General features: G+C 45.9%; 1 protein-coding gene and 1 pseudogene across 4 annotated transcripts in view; one reads left to right on the top strand and one right to left on the bottom strand.

Moving 5' to 3' along the window:
- LOC134639735 (peroxisomal membrane protein PEX13-like) overlaps positions 1-16,105 on the bottom strand; it is a 42,008-nt gene that overhangs the window by 25,256 nt on the left and 647 nt on the right. Inside the window, exons 2-4 of one of the 4 annotated variants that reach the window (XR_010095384.1) lie at positions 14,644-16,026; positions 7,992-8,168; positions 7,779-7,913 (exon numbers count right to left, since the gene is read on the bottom strand). Coding sequence is in view for 2 of the 4 variants with exons in the window: in XM_063491110.1 (XP_063347180.1) it covers positions 14,649-15,749 (1,101 nt within the window). In the remaining 2 variants the exon portion in view is untranslated. Of the gene's footprint in view, positions 1-7,778; positions 7,914-7,991; positions 8,169-8,937; positions 9,081-11,670; positions 11,771-14,643; positions 16,027-16,105 lie in introns of those variants that run through there. The other 3 variants (XM_065471860.1, XM_063491110.1, XM_063491111.1) reach the window with 3 other exon arrangements.
- Positions 2,005-7,783, top strand: LOC134639734 (uncharacterized; annotated as a pseudogene).

Below are 16,105 nucleotides of genomic sequence, written 5' to 3'. Positions count from 1 at the left end.
GTAGCGGTTCCGAATGACAGCAATATCAGGAAGAAGGAACACGAGAAGCTGGAGAAATACCAAGGGCTCAGAGAAGAGCTCGAGAGGATGTGGAGGGTGAAGGTAACGGTGGTCCCCGTGGTAATCGGAGCACTAGGTGCGGTGACTCCCAAGCTAGGCGAGTGGCTCCAGCAGATCCCGGGAACAACATCGGAGATCTCTGTCCAGAAGATCGCAGTCCTAGGAACAGCGAAGATACTGCGCAGGACCCTCAAGCTCCCAGGCCTCTGGTAGAGGACCCGAGCTTGAAGGATAAACCGCCCGCAGGGGCGTGCTGGGTGTTTTTTATATACACACATATACATATATACATACGCCCTGCCCGTGATCAGGTACCCTGCTGGGGTAATAGGCTGGCCAAAGGAGGAGATAGAAGCCACTGACATAAAGACAAGAAAGCCCCTTACCATGCATGGAGGGTTTCACCCCAAGTCCAGCATCCTGAGGCTGTACGCTAAGTGGAAGGAAGGAGGCCGGGGACTGGTGAGTGTCAGCACCACAGTCCAGGATGAGACAAGGAACATCCACAAATACATCACGAAGATGGCCCCAACTGACAGCGTGCTCAGTTCAATTCAATTCAATTCAATTCAATTTTATTTATATAGCGCCAAATCACAACAAAAGTCGCGTCAAGGCGCTTTATATTGTACAGTAGATTGCACAATAATAATATGAATACCTCAGGCAGCAGAAACCCAAGAAAGAGGAGGAAGGCGAGGAACCATCATGGAAGGACAGGCCCCTGCACGGTATGTACCACCGGCAGATAGCGGAGGTGGCTGATATCCAGAAATCCTACCAGTGGCTGGACAAAGCTGGTCTGAAAGACAGCACGGAGGCACTAATCATGGCAGCACAGGAACAAGCACTGAGCACAAGATCCATAGAGGCTGGGGTCTATCACACCAGGCAAGACCCCAGGCTGTGTAAAGATGCCCCTGAGACAATCCAGCACATAACAGCAGGGTGCAAGATGCTAGCAGGCAAGGCATACATGGAACGCCATAACCAAGTGGCCGGCATAGTGTACAGGAACATCTGTGCCGAGTATAACCTGGAAGTCCCGATTTCAAAATGGGAGATGCCCCCAAGGGTGATGGAGAATGACCGAGCTAAGATCCTGTGGGACTTCCAGATACAGACGGACAAAATGGTGGTGGCTAACCAACCGGACATAGTGGTGGTAGACAAACAGAAGAAGACGGCTGTAGTGATTGATGTAGCGGTTCCGAATGACAGCAATATCAGGAAGAAGGAACACGAGAAGCTGGAGAAATACCAAGGGCTCAGAGAAGAGCTCGAGAGGATGTGGAGGGTGAAGGTAACGGTGGTCCCCGTGGTAATCGGAGCACTAGGTGCGGTGACTCCCAAGCTAGGCGAGTGGCTCCAGCAGATCCCGGGAACAACATCGGAGATCTCTGTCCAGAAGATCGCAGTCCTAGGAACAGCGAAGATACTGCGCAGGACCCTCAAGCTCCCAGGCCTCTGGTAGAGGACCCGAGCTTGAAGGATTAACCGCCCACAGGGGCGAGTGGGGAATTATTTATGTATATATATATATATATATATATATATATATATATATATACATATATATATATGTACACTCAGAAAAATAAAGGTGCCAACTGAAACCAAAAGTGGTTCTTTAGACTGATGCCATAGAAGAACCTTTTTTGGTGCCACAAAGAACCTTTCAAACAATGGTTCTTTGAAGAACCATTTCTTTCAGTCGTTCATTGAAGAACCTTTAATGGTTTTTCAAAGAACCTTTTTAAAATGGTTCTTTAGAGAAGCATTTTTAAAAGCTTCTTCAAATGGTTCTTTAAAAAAAACATTTTAAAGAACCATTTTAAATCTTTCAAAATAAAATGTATCATAAATTGAATTTAGGTAGGATAAAATAAATACGAGCACAGCATAGACATATATTAATGGTTTATTGTCATTTCATAATATACCAAAAGACAAAAAGGCATTTTAACCCTCAGCACCACATCACTACTAATACATGTTACATATTAGTCATTTAAGCAGTAATAATTAAACATTTTTACTATACTTTAAATAAATATATATATGAATACTATATCTATAGATAACACAACAATTAATACATGTATTATTTAATTAATAAAACATCAGAAAGTGATAAAGACACATTAAAAATAGCAATTGCTTCATAACAGACGAATAAATCAACACATTTTCATCAGCAGATGTTTGCATAATCTGTAAAAATATTTCAACAAGTTTTTGATTAAAATTATCAATGAACTTCAGCCTTACGTTATGTTCTGGCTCCTTATGAGTCGCCCCTCATGTTATGTAATCTTATATAAGTTCACGCAGTGTTTATTTGTTTCTGGCACACTGTTCATTTTATTTTGACATCCTCCCGGAAGTGCTACTTCTCATTACTTCCTGTCTAACGGGAGAAGGACGGTTTGCTACTCCTGTGCCTGCCTATGCTGCCTCTTAAGCCAGCACAGTCTGTAAGTTGGCAGTAATGTTGTGTTTTACGAGTGAATGTTTAGCACTAACTGCCGTGAGTTGTTTGTGATATTTTGACAGAGTAAGTTCACTCAATGATGTTATTTATTAGTCATTAGCCTAGACGCTAATTAGCGCTAGCTAACCGCTAACGTTAGCTTGTTAGCTTGTTTCGTTCTGCTTTGCTTTGCATAGTAACAGATCTTAGCATCTTCCAATTGTAAGAGTGTTTGCTTATGTCAGCTCACACGTGATATTTTGTGTTTGTTTACAGTTTTACCATTCATCCGTTCATGTATTTCAACAAAGCCATGCTATGCGTCCAATCAAATAAATCCGCCAGAAAGGAACAACCGTGTGGTTTTTCTACATGGGATGATGGTTGTCTGTCTGCCTAGTTAAGTGCGAGGGCAGAATAGTAAAAAGACTAGCGAAACGGCTACTTCAGGAGGCACAGTCTACCAGACATCTGACCCAGACGTGACTATGCTGTCAGCAGAGGAGGAGCAGCTCGAGGTCCGGTCCACCTGCTCTGGATCAACATCCAGATCCCGCAGCTCACTCGCCAAAGCAGCAGTCGAAGCACGGGCAAAGGCCGAAGCAGCACGCGCCAGAGCAGAGTTTACACGACGGGAGATTGAAGTGAAAATGAGGCAAGCAGAGTTAAGTGCTACATTAGAAGCACTAAAAGAAGAAAAGGAAGCAGAAGCTGCGCTTGCTGAAGCCAATGTATTTGAAGCAGCAATAGCAGAGGAGGTAAGCGGGGAAAAGTGGTCATCTCGTGTGTCAGAAAAACAATATGGGGAATCACGACAAAGTCAAGAGAACTCACAACCAGCGCTGAACTCTCACGCTCTACGCCAGCTTCCAGCTTCAACCCAGTCATACAGACTGCAGAGTTATCTTGGATATTCTTCACCAGAGCATCGCAGAGAAAACTTGCCGGACCCTAAACACTTTACGCCCATAAAACAATGTGACATCAGTCCAATTCCTGATCCAGCCACTTCACCTCAATACATCCCGCAGGTAAATCAACAGGACATCAAAGATGAGATTGGCAGCCATCTGACAACAGCTGCTGATACCCAAGGAAAATGTGGCCAAAGGTATGTAAGTACTACAGCTCAACCTACGAGCTTTTCCCCTTACACTCCACCTTTCCAGCCAACGCAATTCAACAACGGGAACAGTGACTTTGCTAATCTCGCTAAGTTTCTGGCAAAAAGAGAATTGGTGGCAGATGGTCTGACAAAGTTTACAGACAGAGCAGAGGACTACTGGGCATGGAGAGCTTCTTTCTGTAACGCTATTGAAGGGTTAAGCTTAAAGCCTAGTGAACAGTTAGATTTGCTCTCCCGGTGGCTTGGAGAAGAGTCGTCTAAGCATGCCAAACGTATACGCTCTGTCCATCTCAACAATCCAGCAGAGGGCCTACGTCGAGTTTGGATACGGCTAGAAGAATGTTATGGCACTTCTGAGGCTATTGAGAAGTCGCTCCTTGACAGACTTGAACGCTTTCCTAGAGTGTCAAACAAAGACCCCCAGAATCTCAGAGAACTTGGCGACCTACTTTCTGAAATTGATGCGGCCAAATCAGACGGCTCTTTACCTGGGCTAGTGTATTTGGACACATCACGTGGCATTGCCCCGATAGTTGATAAGTTGCCAACAAATCTTCAAGACAGGTGGATGTCAGAGGGGACTAAATACAAGCAGAGACATGATGTATATTTTCCTCCATTCTCATTCTTCTGTCGCTTCATACAAGATGAAGCGAAAATGAGAAATGACCCCAGTTTTAAGTCTATTGTATCAGGTCCCACGTCCTATCCAACAACTCACGACAACCACTATACAAGATTTGTCAAGTCAAGACCGCCTGTTGCCGTCCACAAAACAGAGGTAAACAAAACTCACAAACCAAGCTTAGGAAGCACGAGTGAGTTCACAAACAAACTGTGTCCCATCCACAAGAAACCACACCCGTTAAAGAAGTGTAGAGGTTTCAGGGAAAAGACACTAGATGAGCGTAAGGCATACCTCAGAGAACACAACATCTGTTTTAGGTGCTGCGATTCCTCAGCTCACCAGGCTAAAGACTGTAAGGAAGAGATTACTTGCCTAGAGTGCATCAGCAACAAACACGTTGCAGCGCTGCATGCAGGTCCTGCTCCATGGACACAAAACACAAAGGCTCAAAACATTGCCCCAGACCAGGACAGGGAGGAGCATGGCGGGGAGAGTAGCCTAGACTTGGAGACTAGCTCAGCATGCACTCAAGTTTGTGGGGACTTAGGTGGGGGGCGTTCCTGCTCAAAAATATGTCAAGCCTACATTTATCCAAAGAGGCATCCAGACAAAAAAGTCAAGGTTTACGCTATCATAGATGACCAGAGCAATCGGTCATTAGCGAAGTCAAATCTTTTCGACACCTTTGGCATCCCAATGAGCAACCTAGCGCCATATACACTTAAGACATGTACAGGGGTTTCCACCACAAATGGCTGCTTAGCTGAGAACCTCTTTATACAGTCCGTTGATGGCCAGTTCAGCTCTCCTCTGCCTTCTTTGCTCGAGTGTGACTCACTCCCAGACAATAAAAATGAAATCCCAACGCAAGAGATTGCTCTAGCCCATCCGCACCTCAAACACCTAGCAGGTCATATGCAGCCCCTAGACCCTGAGGCCGAGATTATGTTGCTGTTAGGCCGAGACATAATACAAGTGCACAAAGTGTATGAACGAGTAAACGGACCAGTCAATGCTCCATTTGCCCAGAGACTTGCACTTGGGTGGGTTATTGTAGGGGATGTATGCCTAGGAGGAGCCCATAAGCCAGCCATCATAGGCACATACAGAACGAGTGTTCTAGAGAACGGGCGTCCAAGTCTCCTAACACCCTGTCAGAACAGTTTTCATGTCAAAGAGCAGCCACAGTCACACAACAAACCCTGGGACACTCACAGTTCATGTCAAGTAGGGAAACACATATTCCAGCAAAGTGAAAAGGATGATGAGCTGGCCCCTTCCTATGAGGACCAAGCCTTTCTGGAAATTATGGAAAGAGACTTTTACCAAGACGATGCAAATAGCTGGACAGCTCCACTTCCTTTCCGTACACCGAGAACCCGCCTCCCAAACAACAGAAACCAAGCACTCAGCCGCTTAGAGTCATTGCGCCGCACATTAAATAAACGCCCTGAGATGGAGAGGAGCTTCCCCTCTGTACACCTGCTCTCAGGTGGGTTCTCCGAGTTCTCTCACCTTTTTCCTGGTCCCTGTGAGGGGAAGTCCACCCTGGTTCCTTCCTGCATCTCTCAACCCTGCCTGCCCGTCACCAACATTGGGCCGACGCGCATTCTGCCTCACCTGTACCTGGGCTGCCAGAGGGACGTCCTCAACAAGGACCTGATGCAGCAGAACAACATTGCTTACGTCCTGAACGCCAGCAACACCTGCCCCAAACCGGACTTGATCCCAGACTCCCACTTCCTCCGAGTCCCCGTCAACAATTCGTTCTGTGAGAAGATCCTGCCGTGGCTGGATCGCTTGGTGGAGTTCATAGAGAAGGTCAAAGCCTCCAACGCCCGAGTCCTTGTCCACCGCCCGGCAGGAATCTCCCGCTCAGCCACCATCGCCATCGCCTACATCATGAAGAGGATGGACATATCACTGGACGAGGTGTACAGGTTTGTGAAGAAAAAGCGGCCGACCATCTCGCCCAACTTTAACTTCCTGGGTCAGCTGCTGGATTTTGAGAAGAAGATAAAAAGTCCTCCTGGTACGGACGCCAAACCCAAGTGTCCCCATCCTCCGGAGCCCAGCAGCGAGGCCTGTGCTCAGCCGGAAGATGCGGTCCCAACGCCTGGCATGACACTGCTGGAACCTTTGACCCTGCCGTGCGTTTTAGCCAATGCCCCCGAGGAGTGCCTGCTGGCTCAGGCTCTGAGTGGCCTGCAGCTCGCCGACGGCTCAGAAGGCAGCATGCGGTTGAAACGCTCCTTCTCTTTGGACATCAAGTCATATGGTGAGCCTGGTGGGGGCGCCACCCATCGAGTTTTCGTGCCTCACAGTGGGTCGGGGGACAGCAATGACTTCTACAAGCCGCCATCCTTCAAAAGGCAACAGGTAAACCCTGCCAGTTCTCTCCGGTGAAGGAGGTTTCACCTGAGCAGAGCCCTGATAAGGAGGAGACAGGCAGCCCGCAGCCAGCAGTGTCATCTGCCTCCAGCGGCTTCGCTAAGCCACCCGCTGCTCCAACCAACTGCTCCCACCACTTGCACCGGAGCGGGAGCATGGAGAACGCCACCAGCTTCCTGTTCGGCCTCTCGCGAACCCAGCAGTTGAATGGTTTTTTAAATGAAGGTAGAAGTCAAGGTGGTGAAAGATGGTAAAGCAAAAGTTTATTTTAGGCCAGTCATGGACGTTGTTCTTCTTGTATCAGATGCTGTGCAACAAGTTTAGTTTGGGTCCAAGTGTGACATCTTACTGATGTCAGGCGGGGAGTGTTCTGGCTCCTTATGAGTCGCCCCTCATGTTATGTAATCTTATATAAGTTCACGCAGTGTTTATTTGTTTCTGGCACACTGTTCATTTTATTTTGACATCCTCCCGGAAGTGCTACTTCTCATTACTTCCTGTCTAACGGGAGAAGGACGGTTTGCTACTCCTGTGCCTGCCTATGCTGCCTCTTAAGCCAGCACAGTCTGTAAGTTGGCAGTAATGTTGTGTTTTACGAGTGAATGTTTAGCACTAACTGCCGTGAGTTGTTTGTGATATTTTGACAGAGTAAGTTCACTCAATGATGTTATTTATTAGTCATTAGCCTAGACGCTAATTAGCGCTAGCTAACCGCTAACGTTAGCTTGTTAGCTTGTTTCGTTCTGCTTTGCTTTGCATAGTAACAGATCTTAGCATCTTCCAATTGTAAGAGTGTTTGCTTATGTCAGCTCACACGTGATATTTTGTGTTTGTTTACAGTTTTACCATTCATCCGTTCATGTATTTCAACAAAGCCATGCTATGCGTCCAATCAAATAAATCCGCCAGAAAGGAACAACCGTGTGGTTTTTCTACATGGGATGATGGTTGTCTGTCTGCCTAGTTAAGTGCGAGGGCAGAATACGTTATGTAAGGTAAGTTTCATGTTGGACTCATGGTTCTTTGTTAGTCCAGTTTAGGACAATGTCTCTGACGTATGTATCATATCAAATATATGTCATATCAAAACAAGCCCACACCTGCAGTTGTTTCAGTTTTTCACATGTGTTTCCTGTCAGCTGGTCAACCGCACTCAGGTGGACATCCATATCAGCCAACCAAACGACAAGCTCCTCCCTTTGTGCTTCAAATCCCTCCCACTCTTAGACAAGGAGCTGAGAGAGAGAAAACAAGGGTCAATTATAAAGAAGAGAGAAAAGTGAAACCATCCTCAGAAGGTCTGACTCGCATACCTGCAGTCGACCTATGATGGACTCCAGTTTGGCGTCATCACAGCGGCGGCCGCACTCCCTCACCAATGCCAGCAGCCGAGTCTGCAGGGTGCCCTGGAAGAGCAGAGTTAATGTTCGACTCTTCCTGGTCAGTCTCTCCAGCTGGGTGAGCCGAGGTTTCCCCTCTCACCGCCGCCTCTGAACACACGAACACAAATTGCATGTGAAGCAGGAGGTGCAGATTTTTTTGCTATTCTTTTCTAAATCCAGGCTTGATAACGTGAAGGTATTTGGAAAACCTTTTTGGCCAGCGGACAACTGTTGCCTCGCAGAAAGTCAAATCAAATGTATGCGATACACAATCAATTCACAAGAACACATTATAAAAAACAAGTCCAGTTCTTGCCTGATTTCACGTGAATTCTGCATCAAAACAGGGTAACAGAATTAAAATGAGTGTTTGCAGCAAATGTGAGCACAAAGCCTCACTTTGTACAAGCCTGCTATTAAAGTTCTCCTCTATGCAGACAACGCTCCTGTTTTCAAGGCACAACTTGGATCTGCTGTACAAATCTTATGGATACACGCTAAATGAAACAGAAGTTTGCACAACTCCAGATTCTGATCCCTCCACCTAATATGGTCCCAAAAGGCTAACAAATACCCACATAGCAATAGCAATAAAGCAAATGTTGAGGCTTCAAAATACAGAGTCCATAAACCAATGGCTGACATGGGTTTTATCATAAGGGTGATAAATATACAACATATGTTTTTAAGACTAAAAGTATAATACAGATTTTAGTCTGAGAGATTTGATGTTCATTTACCTGCAGATGCACTATACGTGCCTGCTCCGTGGTTTTCCACAACGTTTTGCACATCACTATTTAATACAGGAAGTAGGTGAACTAAAACAAGTCATCTTTCTTTGTGAGAGGACAATATTAATGAAACAAACCTCAATGACATCATAGAGATCCCTAAAGATGCTCCTGCTGCTTTTCTTCCTCCTCATCCTAAGCTTCCTTCTCCTTGTCCTCGACTTCCATCCAATTGTAATTCAATCTAATTGTTTTTCTCCCTCTCGTCTTCCTCATGTTGTTGGAGCTGTGAACAGAATTAATGTGAATCTGAATTGATTTTTGCAAACAAGAAAAATCTACAGCTTTTCGGTCAGAGGTGGTCTTGTGATTTAAGCCGGGTAGAGTAGACTTATGTGTTGATACTGCCTGCTTCAGCTCTACGACTGGCTGCTGAGTGATATTTACACCCTGGCTGGATTACAATCTTTAACCACGTGCTGAACTTTGGCCCAGCGTTGATTTGTCTTGTTAGTATAATGACCTCTTCTTGGCTTAATGTATGATGGTGGATAAATGAAATGTACAAAGAAAATTTAACTACAGGGTGTGCCATTTATATGGATACACCGTAATAAAATGGGAATGGTTGGTGATATTAAAGTCCTGTTTGTGGCACATTAGTATGTGTGAGGGGGCAAACTCCTCAAGATGGGTGGTGACCATGGTAACACTCAGTAGTCGCCTCATTGTTCTGACACACACAACAAAACTATTGACTACACTACACACTAACTACACAAGATTTGCACTAAACGTCGCCGTCACTCCTAAAACTTCCCCCTTCCTAAACAACTAAATGCCGCCATATCATTATTTGATTGGTCGACATGGTACATTTTTCGACCAATAGGAAAGGGTTTTTTTGGTTTTGGTTTTGCTCACAGGCGGAGAGTGCTTTCGAGTGGTTTCCTTATAAAACGCCGTTTCTACTGTTTCTTCCCGCAGTAAATATAAACAACGCTAGTATTCAGGAAGAAAACCAAACATTGCAGATATTTTTATCATAACTCTGGTTTTCGTGGCCTATCAACACAATTTAAAAACTGGTATAAAGTCCACACTTTTTCCATCAATTGTTCCGTCTGTCCTGCTCACATCTCCAGTGGTTGTACACGTTGTCATTAACGTGGCTTCACTTCACATCAGCCACGCCACTTTGCTAGCTAAAACACCGGTGCACATAAGGACGCTGTCATAGCCTGTCGACGACGTTGATTAGCAGCGTATATACGAATGTGAATCGCATTATTGGCTGGACTATGGGATAAGGCGGCATCGTTCTAATCCCATACGGGAGCAGCCAGTCACTTACTGACTAACACTGCAAAACAGAATTGTTAAAGTTTTGATTTTAATTTCAATTCAGGTTAGATTTTCTTTTTGTGCGCAGAGACCGTGCCAGCAGTGCACGATTCCGAGAGAATGAGTCTGCATCAATGTTCACCTTCCCCGGCCTGTATTTGACATCAAACCTGAAATCTGCCAGCTCACCTACCCAGCAGTGGCCTACTGCATTCAGCTTTGCAGTACTCATCACATATGAATGAATGAATGAATGAATGAATGAATGAATGCTTTATTGGCCATATGCAGGTTGCCCCGCAGAGGAATAGAACCCCCCCCGACCTACACACACAACATAGACATCACATGGGAATACAGGTCAGAGATCGGCAGCGTTACAGAAAAACACAGAAAAGTACACAACAATGGGAAAGTACAAGAGGAAAAAAAGAGACCTCTACTCATGCTGGGCACCTGTGGGAGGACAGCATGAGAACAGGAAACAAAAAAACTCCTCTGCACAGAAAGCACATAAATGTCCACAGTACAACATTTGAGCACGTGACAAGCCACAGGGTTGGGTAAGGGGTGAGGAGTAATGAGGAGGAAACACAACAGTCATCCTGCACAGCGCTACCATTCCAGCGCGGCACACAGACCCGCCGTCTACCCCCGCAGGAAACAAGCATCGAAGGTGTTTGGAAAGGGAGGGGGATCAGTGTTTGCTTATCAGTGTAAGTGTATGTGTATGCGTGTCCATAGTTCAGCTGAGACAGTGTCCTTCGCCCTGCCAGGCTAAGTAAACAGTCTTCCAGCCAACCCAGGTGGCCTTGCATGGAATGGGAAGGAACAGACTCAACACAGTCGTTATCAGGGAGTTTTTGTTCAGCTCCAGCCTTGAGCCCACAGCTGGCGGCGGAGAGGTAGCCGTATTATGGTGGTGATTTTCTTTGTGATTTTCTTTTACAACAACTCATGAGAATTTCGAGCTGTTTTAACACTCCGACACTGGTCTCTCGATCTCCCTTTGGATAGCTGCCAGTCTCTCCATGATGTTGTTTACCTTTAACTCCGTGGTCTTGTCAGTCTTTTGCTCACAGAGCAGATTCTGAGACCTCACGACCGCAGCCAACTGATCCGTGATGTTTTCCAGCTTCCGCCCATAGGTGTTGAACAGAGCGGATTCTTCCCTGATGTGTCCCATCATCCGCTCAGAGATCTTATTCTGAGTATTCACTGCATCCGCAAGTGCTTCCAAGCTCTTTACCATGCTGCCATCCGTGAGCCCTTTCTGAGAAACCGCACCTTGTCCCATCGATTCAATCCCAGCGGGCAGCCTTGTGGGGGTTTGAACAGCCGGTTCCGCTTTCTTAATTCTCCGATAAGCCAGGGCCAAGCCAGCTCCGATCAGCAAGAACCCTGTTATCATGGTTCCGAATAGGTAGATATCTTCAGCGTCCTCGATCGACAGTCCCGCCAGGCACACGATCCTCCACTTCTGCCACCCATCCATCGTGTATCCAGCAGGGAAAGTCCCTCCAGGGCACTCAGGCTCTCCCGAGCCCAGACTTCTCGTTGAGAAAAGGGTGTCAATAGCATTCAGAGACCAGTTGATCAAATCCATACTTCTCTTTTGGTTTTAGACACAGACTGTGAGAGATTGTTCCAGGGAAGTGAAAAGAAACACATGAGACGAGACAAGGACATAAGAAGCTAAGCAGGGAAGATAAGGGAGAGGAGAGGAGAAAAGTGCGACCGCCTTCGCTGAGAGCCAAAGAGAGCAATGTGAGGGGATTATTGTCTGTATAGACCAGGGGTCGCATGTGGCTCTTTCATCCTTATACTGCGGCTCCGCGTGGCTTGGGACAATACACTTCCATTTAATACTTATCATTAAATTGATAAGTATTTAATGATAAGTATTAAGTTATATAATAAATATAATAAAATTATATTTTATTATTTTTGTTGCTCAAAATAAGCATCGCATAACGTGGAAGCCGGTGTACCCGCCAAAACACCATGCATTTATCGAGACTTTCAACCTCGGGTAGGCCAAGTATGGAGAAATGTAAGAAAAGAAAAATATCAGAAGAAAATAGAACATTTAATGATGCCTGGGCAGATTCATTTGCATTTACTTCTGACGAGAGTGGCCTACCAGTATGCCTAATTTGTGGAGAGATACTGGCTAACAATAAAAGGTCAAATGTCGAAATAAAAACACAGCCTTTGCTGAAAAATATCCAGAGGGAGAAGAGAGGAAAAAAGCCTTTTTGGAAGTGATTTGGAAGGCTGATCTGTGGAAACATCAATTCAAGAAGTGGATGAAGTCTGCATATGCAAGTTTTGTGGCCGCTCAGGAAATAGTCAGGCGTGGGAAGCCGTTGACGGACAGAGAATATATGAAGGAATCATTCATTAAGATTTCAGAACACCTATTCGCTGACTTTAAAAACCAGAGTGCACAATCTCCGTGCAGAAAATCAGAGCGATGCCTCTCTCTGCGAAGACTATCAAAGACAGAACCATCAAAATGGCAGAAAATATCACAAGACAGCAAATTAAAGACGTCAGTTCAGCTGCAGCGTACTCAATTGCCTGTGATGAGTCCAAAGACAAAAGTGACAGTGAACAAATAGCGCTGTTATAGCAATATGTGAACTCTGCTGACCACAGCAAGAAATGATTGAGCTGATAGCACTAAAATGCCAGACACGGGGGAGGACATCTGTGAGGCTGTGATGATTGTTTAAGAGTCAAAGAAATAAAAACAAGCCACCTAGTGTCAGTAGCTACTGATGGGGCACCAAGTATGACTGGAGGGCACAGGGGCTTTGTGGCCTGGCTGCAGAAGTCACTGGATAGAAAGCTGCTGACGTTTCACTGCATCCTGCACCAAGAGGCATTGTGTGCGCAAACCTTTCCTCCAGAATGCACAGAGGTCATAAATGTTGTCATTCAGATCATCAATAAAATAATGGCAAAAGGTTTAAATCCCAGTCAGTTCTGTTCAATACTGGATGAGGTGGAGAGCATTTACCCTGATCTCCTGCTGTATAACAGAGTGTCCAGAGGAGAGGTGCTGAAACGCTTTGCTGCATGTCTGGGAGAGGTGAAAACTTTCATGAGCAGCAAAGGGCTCACCTTTTCTGAGCTGGAACAGCCAGAGTGGCTGAAAAAGCTGCACTTCGTGGACATTACAGCGAACCTGAAGAAGCTGAATACAACTCTGCAGGGGAGAGGAGGCACAGCGTTACACATGCTGGAGGAGGTGTTAGCGTTTGAGTGCAAACTGACAGTTTTAGCCAGAGATTCACAGAGAGGCACACTGTTTCACTTCCCCTCTTTAAGGGAGTTCAAACAAGCTCACAAGGTGATAAATTCAGAGCATTTGCAGTCTGCAAACACCATAATTATTTGGGAAATAATTCCACGAGTTCAGAGAGGAAAAACCCACATTATCCTTCCCCGTCACTGCCCTGACCATCGATCCATCCCTGTTAAATGTGACTGGATTTTCAGGTATAAGTCAACCTGATCTGGAGCTGGAGCTGGCTGACATAGCTGACAAAGATATGAGGGTGTCCAAATTCAAATGCTTGACAGAGTATCTTGAAGATGTTGCCCATCAGAAGGCCACTCTTGTTCAGAATCACAAATGGAGTGATACTGAGAACCTTGTTTGAAACATTGAATGCCATCCCCGACACATAAACATGAAGAAATATGCATTTGGAGTCCTGTCGATCTTCAGATCCACATACGTATGTGAGCAGCTATTCTCCACCATGAACTGTGTTACAAACAAACACAACTCACGCCTCACAGACGACAGCTTACAGTCCTGCGTAGATGAAAGTGACTTCATGACGCCCTGATTTGCAGACGCTGTGCGCAGAGGTTCAGGAGCAGAAGTCCCATATTAAACTTACCACGGCAGACCCGACGATGTTTGCATGAACATGCTCTTCAGCATCTCTTTATTGACCACTTTAGTTCACTGAAACTTCAATGCCAGTTTAGTTTAAGACATTAAACTGGTCGCGCTTTGAATCCAATTGATAATAACAGAGCTATGCTGGACATAAGCAACTGTGTTAGTGTGACGCCCTGCATATTTGAAGGATTACGATAAACTTCAGTTCTTACTGAATCTATAACATTGCCTTGATCTGCCTACATCATTTTAAAATGCATTTTTTAAAAATAGTTTGTGTTGTTAAATGAGTTTTGTGTTACTGTGCACAGTGAAAAACTCACCTGATGTAGTGGTAAGGCCATGTTCACCACTATAGTGGTGACAACCTGCCACAGGTATTTTCTATACGCACTAAATTTCACACTAAAAAGCCTTGGTGGGAATTTTTGTTTGCATAGAAAGTAAAGGAAAAAATGTCTTGAGGTCTTTTTCCAGTGTTTTCAAAATTGTGTTTTTCAGATACACATCAAAGCTTCACACAGACAAACATACACACAAAACAACAAAATATGTCAAATTACATAAGATAAGATAAGATAACCTTTATTAGTCCCACGCGCGGAGACTTGAGAAGTTGGGAATTGTTGGGCGGGGACCACGGTAAACTGTCTCTGAGGCGATAGAAGCCCTGCCCAGATTCGGTCTGTCCGGCAGTGGCTGTGTAGAGGACAGATTGAACTGCTGCTCAGTGGAGGCTGGATTACAGTCATGCTCAGTCTTACCGTCCCCATAGGTGGCGCGCGGATGCTTGGACCCTCCCAGTGGGAAATTGCCTGAGCGAGGTGGAAGATAAACCGGCTTAAACCAAGGAGGTGGATTATGGGAGGCTTTATCTGGAAACCTGGGAGCAGGGGGAGGATCTGGTGACAGACTCTGTCCTGGGTGGTCCACAAACTTATTAGCAGGTGGGATTGCCATTGCCTCTGTCTTAATGGCTGGAAAAACACATGCATTTATGTGATGGGGGTTCAACGCTGGTGGGTCACTAGGCAGTGGTGCTTCCTCAACTGGATCTGGCCACGGTGGTGGAGCAGGCCAGTCATCATCCTCCTCAATCTCTGCTGCATCACCCGGTAGCGGTGACTGCATTAATTTACTGGTTCGGACAGAAGATGGGCCCTGCATGCTCTGGACAGCTTCCACTAACTGTCTCATTTCTGCTCGCAGTGCCTTGAGTTCGACCAGATCTGATGACATACGCTGCTGGGTCTGCTGGTTGAGGTGGCGCTCCTGACGGATGTCCTCTAACTCTGCACCTATTTCCTTATTTGGATGTGTATAGGGGAGCACAAAGGGTAGAGGAGTAGAGTGATCGTAGGCTTGTTCCCCACGACTTCTCTCTGGATACAGCTGGGGGGCTAGCTGATTCTCCTGGATGTGCTGTTGGCTCTGAGCTCCATAGCGCGAGGCCGTCTCCTGGAGAATAGCATCCCGCCTCCACTGAGGGCTGGCTAGGTTGTAGCTAAAGGGGGAAGCGAGGGAGGTCATCCTGGCCTTGTCCTCTTGGTGTGTGAGCTCTACATCCTCTCTATGTGCCTGGCTAATGTAGCCTGGGTACTCCACCTCATAATCTGCGTAGCGCCCAGGAGGGCGAGCATGTCGTTTGGGGCGTGCGCCGCGAGCCTCATACTCTGGGACTGATTCCATCTCTGAGGCAAGCCTAGTGCAATCCGGCTCGAAGGACCATTAAATGTAGTGGAGATATCAAAGATGGGCACGGCTGTGGCACTGATTCAGACTTTAAGCACTACGGTCACCCCGGTGTGTCGGCCAGAACACCACTTAAGGCCAAGTTGTCCCAGAGTAGGAAAGAAGAAGGGAGCTTGTGGGTCCGTTTGAGGCACTTTATTGTTAACACTCAATTTCTGGGGCTGTAAACACAGCAGGTGTACATAGGTGTGTATGTGTGTGGGTGTGTGGTTTCCTACAAAAGAAATAAACAATGGAAATACAAGATAAATAAAGAGAATAGACAAGTAAAACACTCAAATATAAACATGATC

This window comes from Pelmatolapia mariae, linkage group LG13 (genome assembly GCF_036321145.2).
Source record: "Pelmatolapia mariae isolate MD_Pm_ZW linkage group LG13, Pm_UMD_F_2, whole genome shotgun sequence".
NCBI lineage: Eukaryota > Metazoa > Chordata > Actinopteri > Cichliformes > Cichlidae > Pelmatolapia > Pelmatolapia mariae.
Note: the sequence above shows the minus strand (reverse complement) of the source record. Positions and strands in the feature narration are given on the sequence as shown.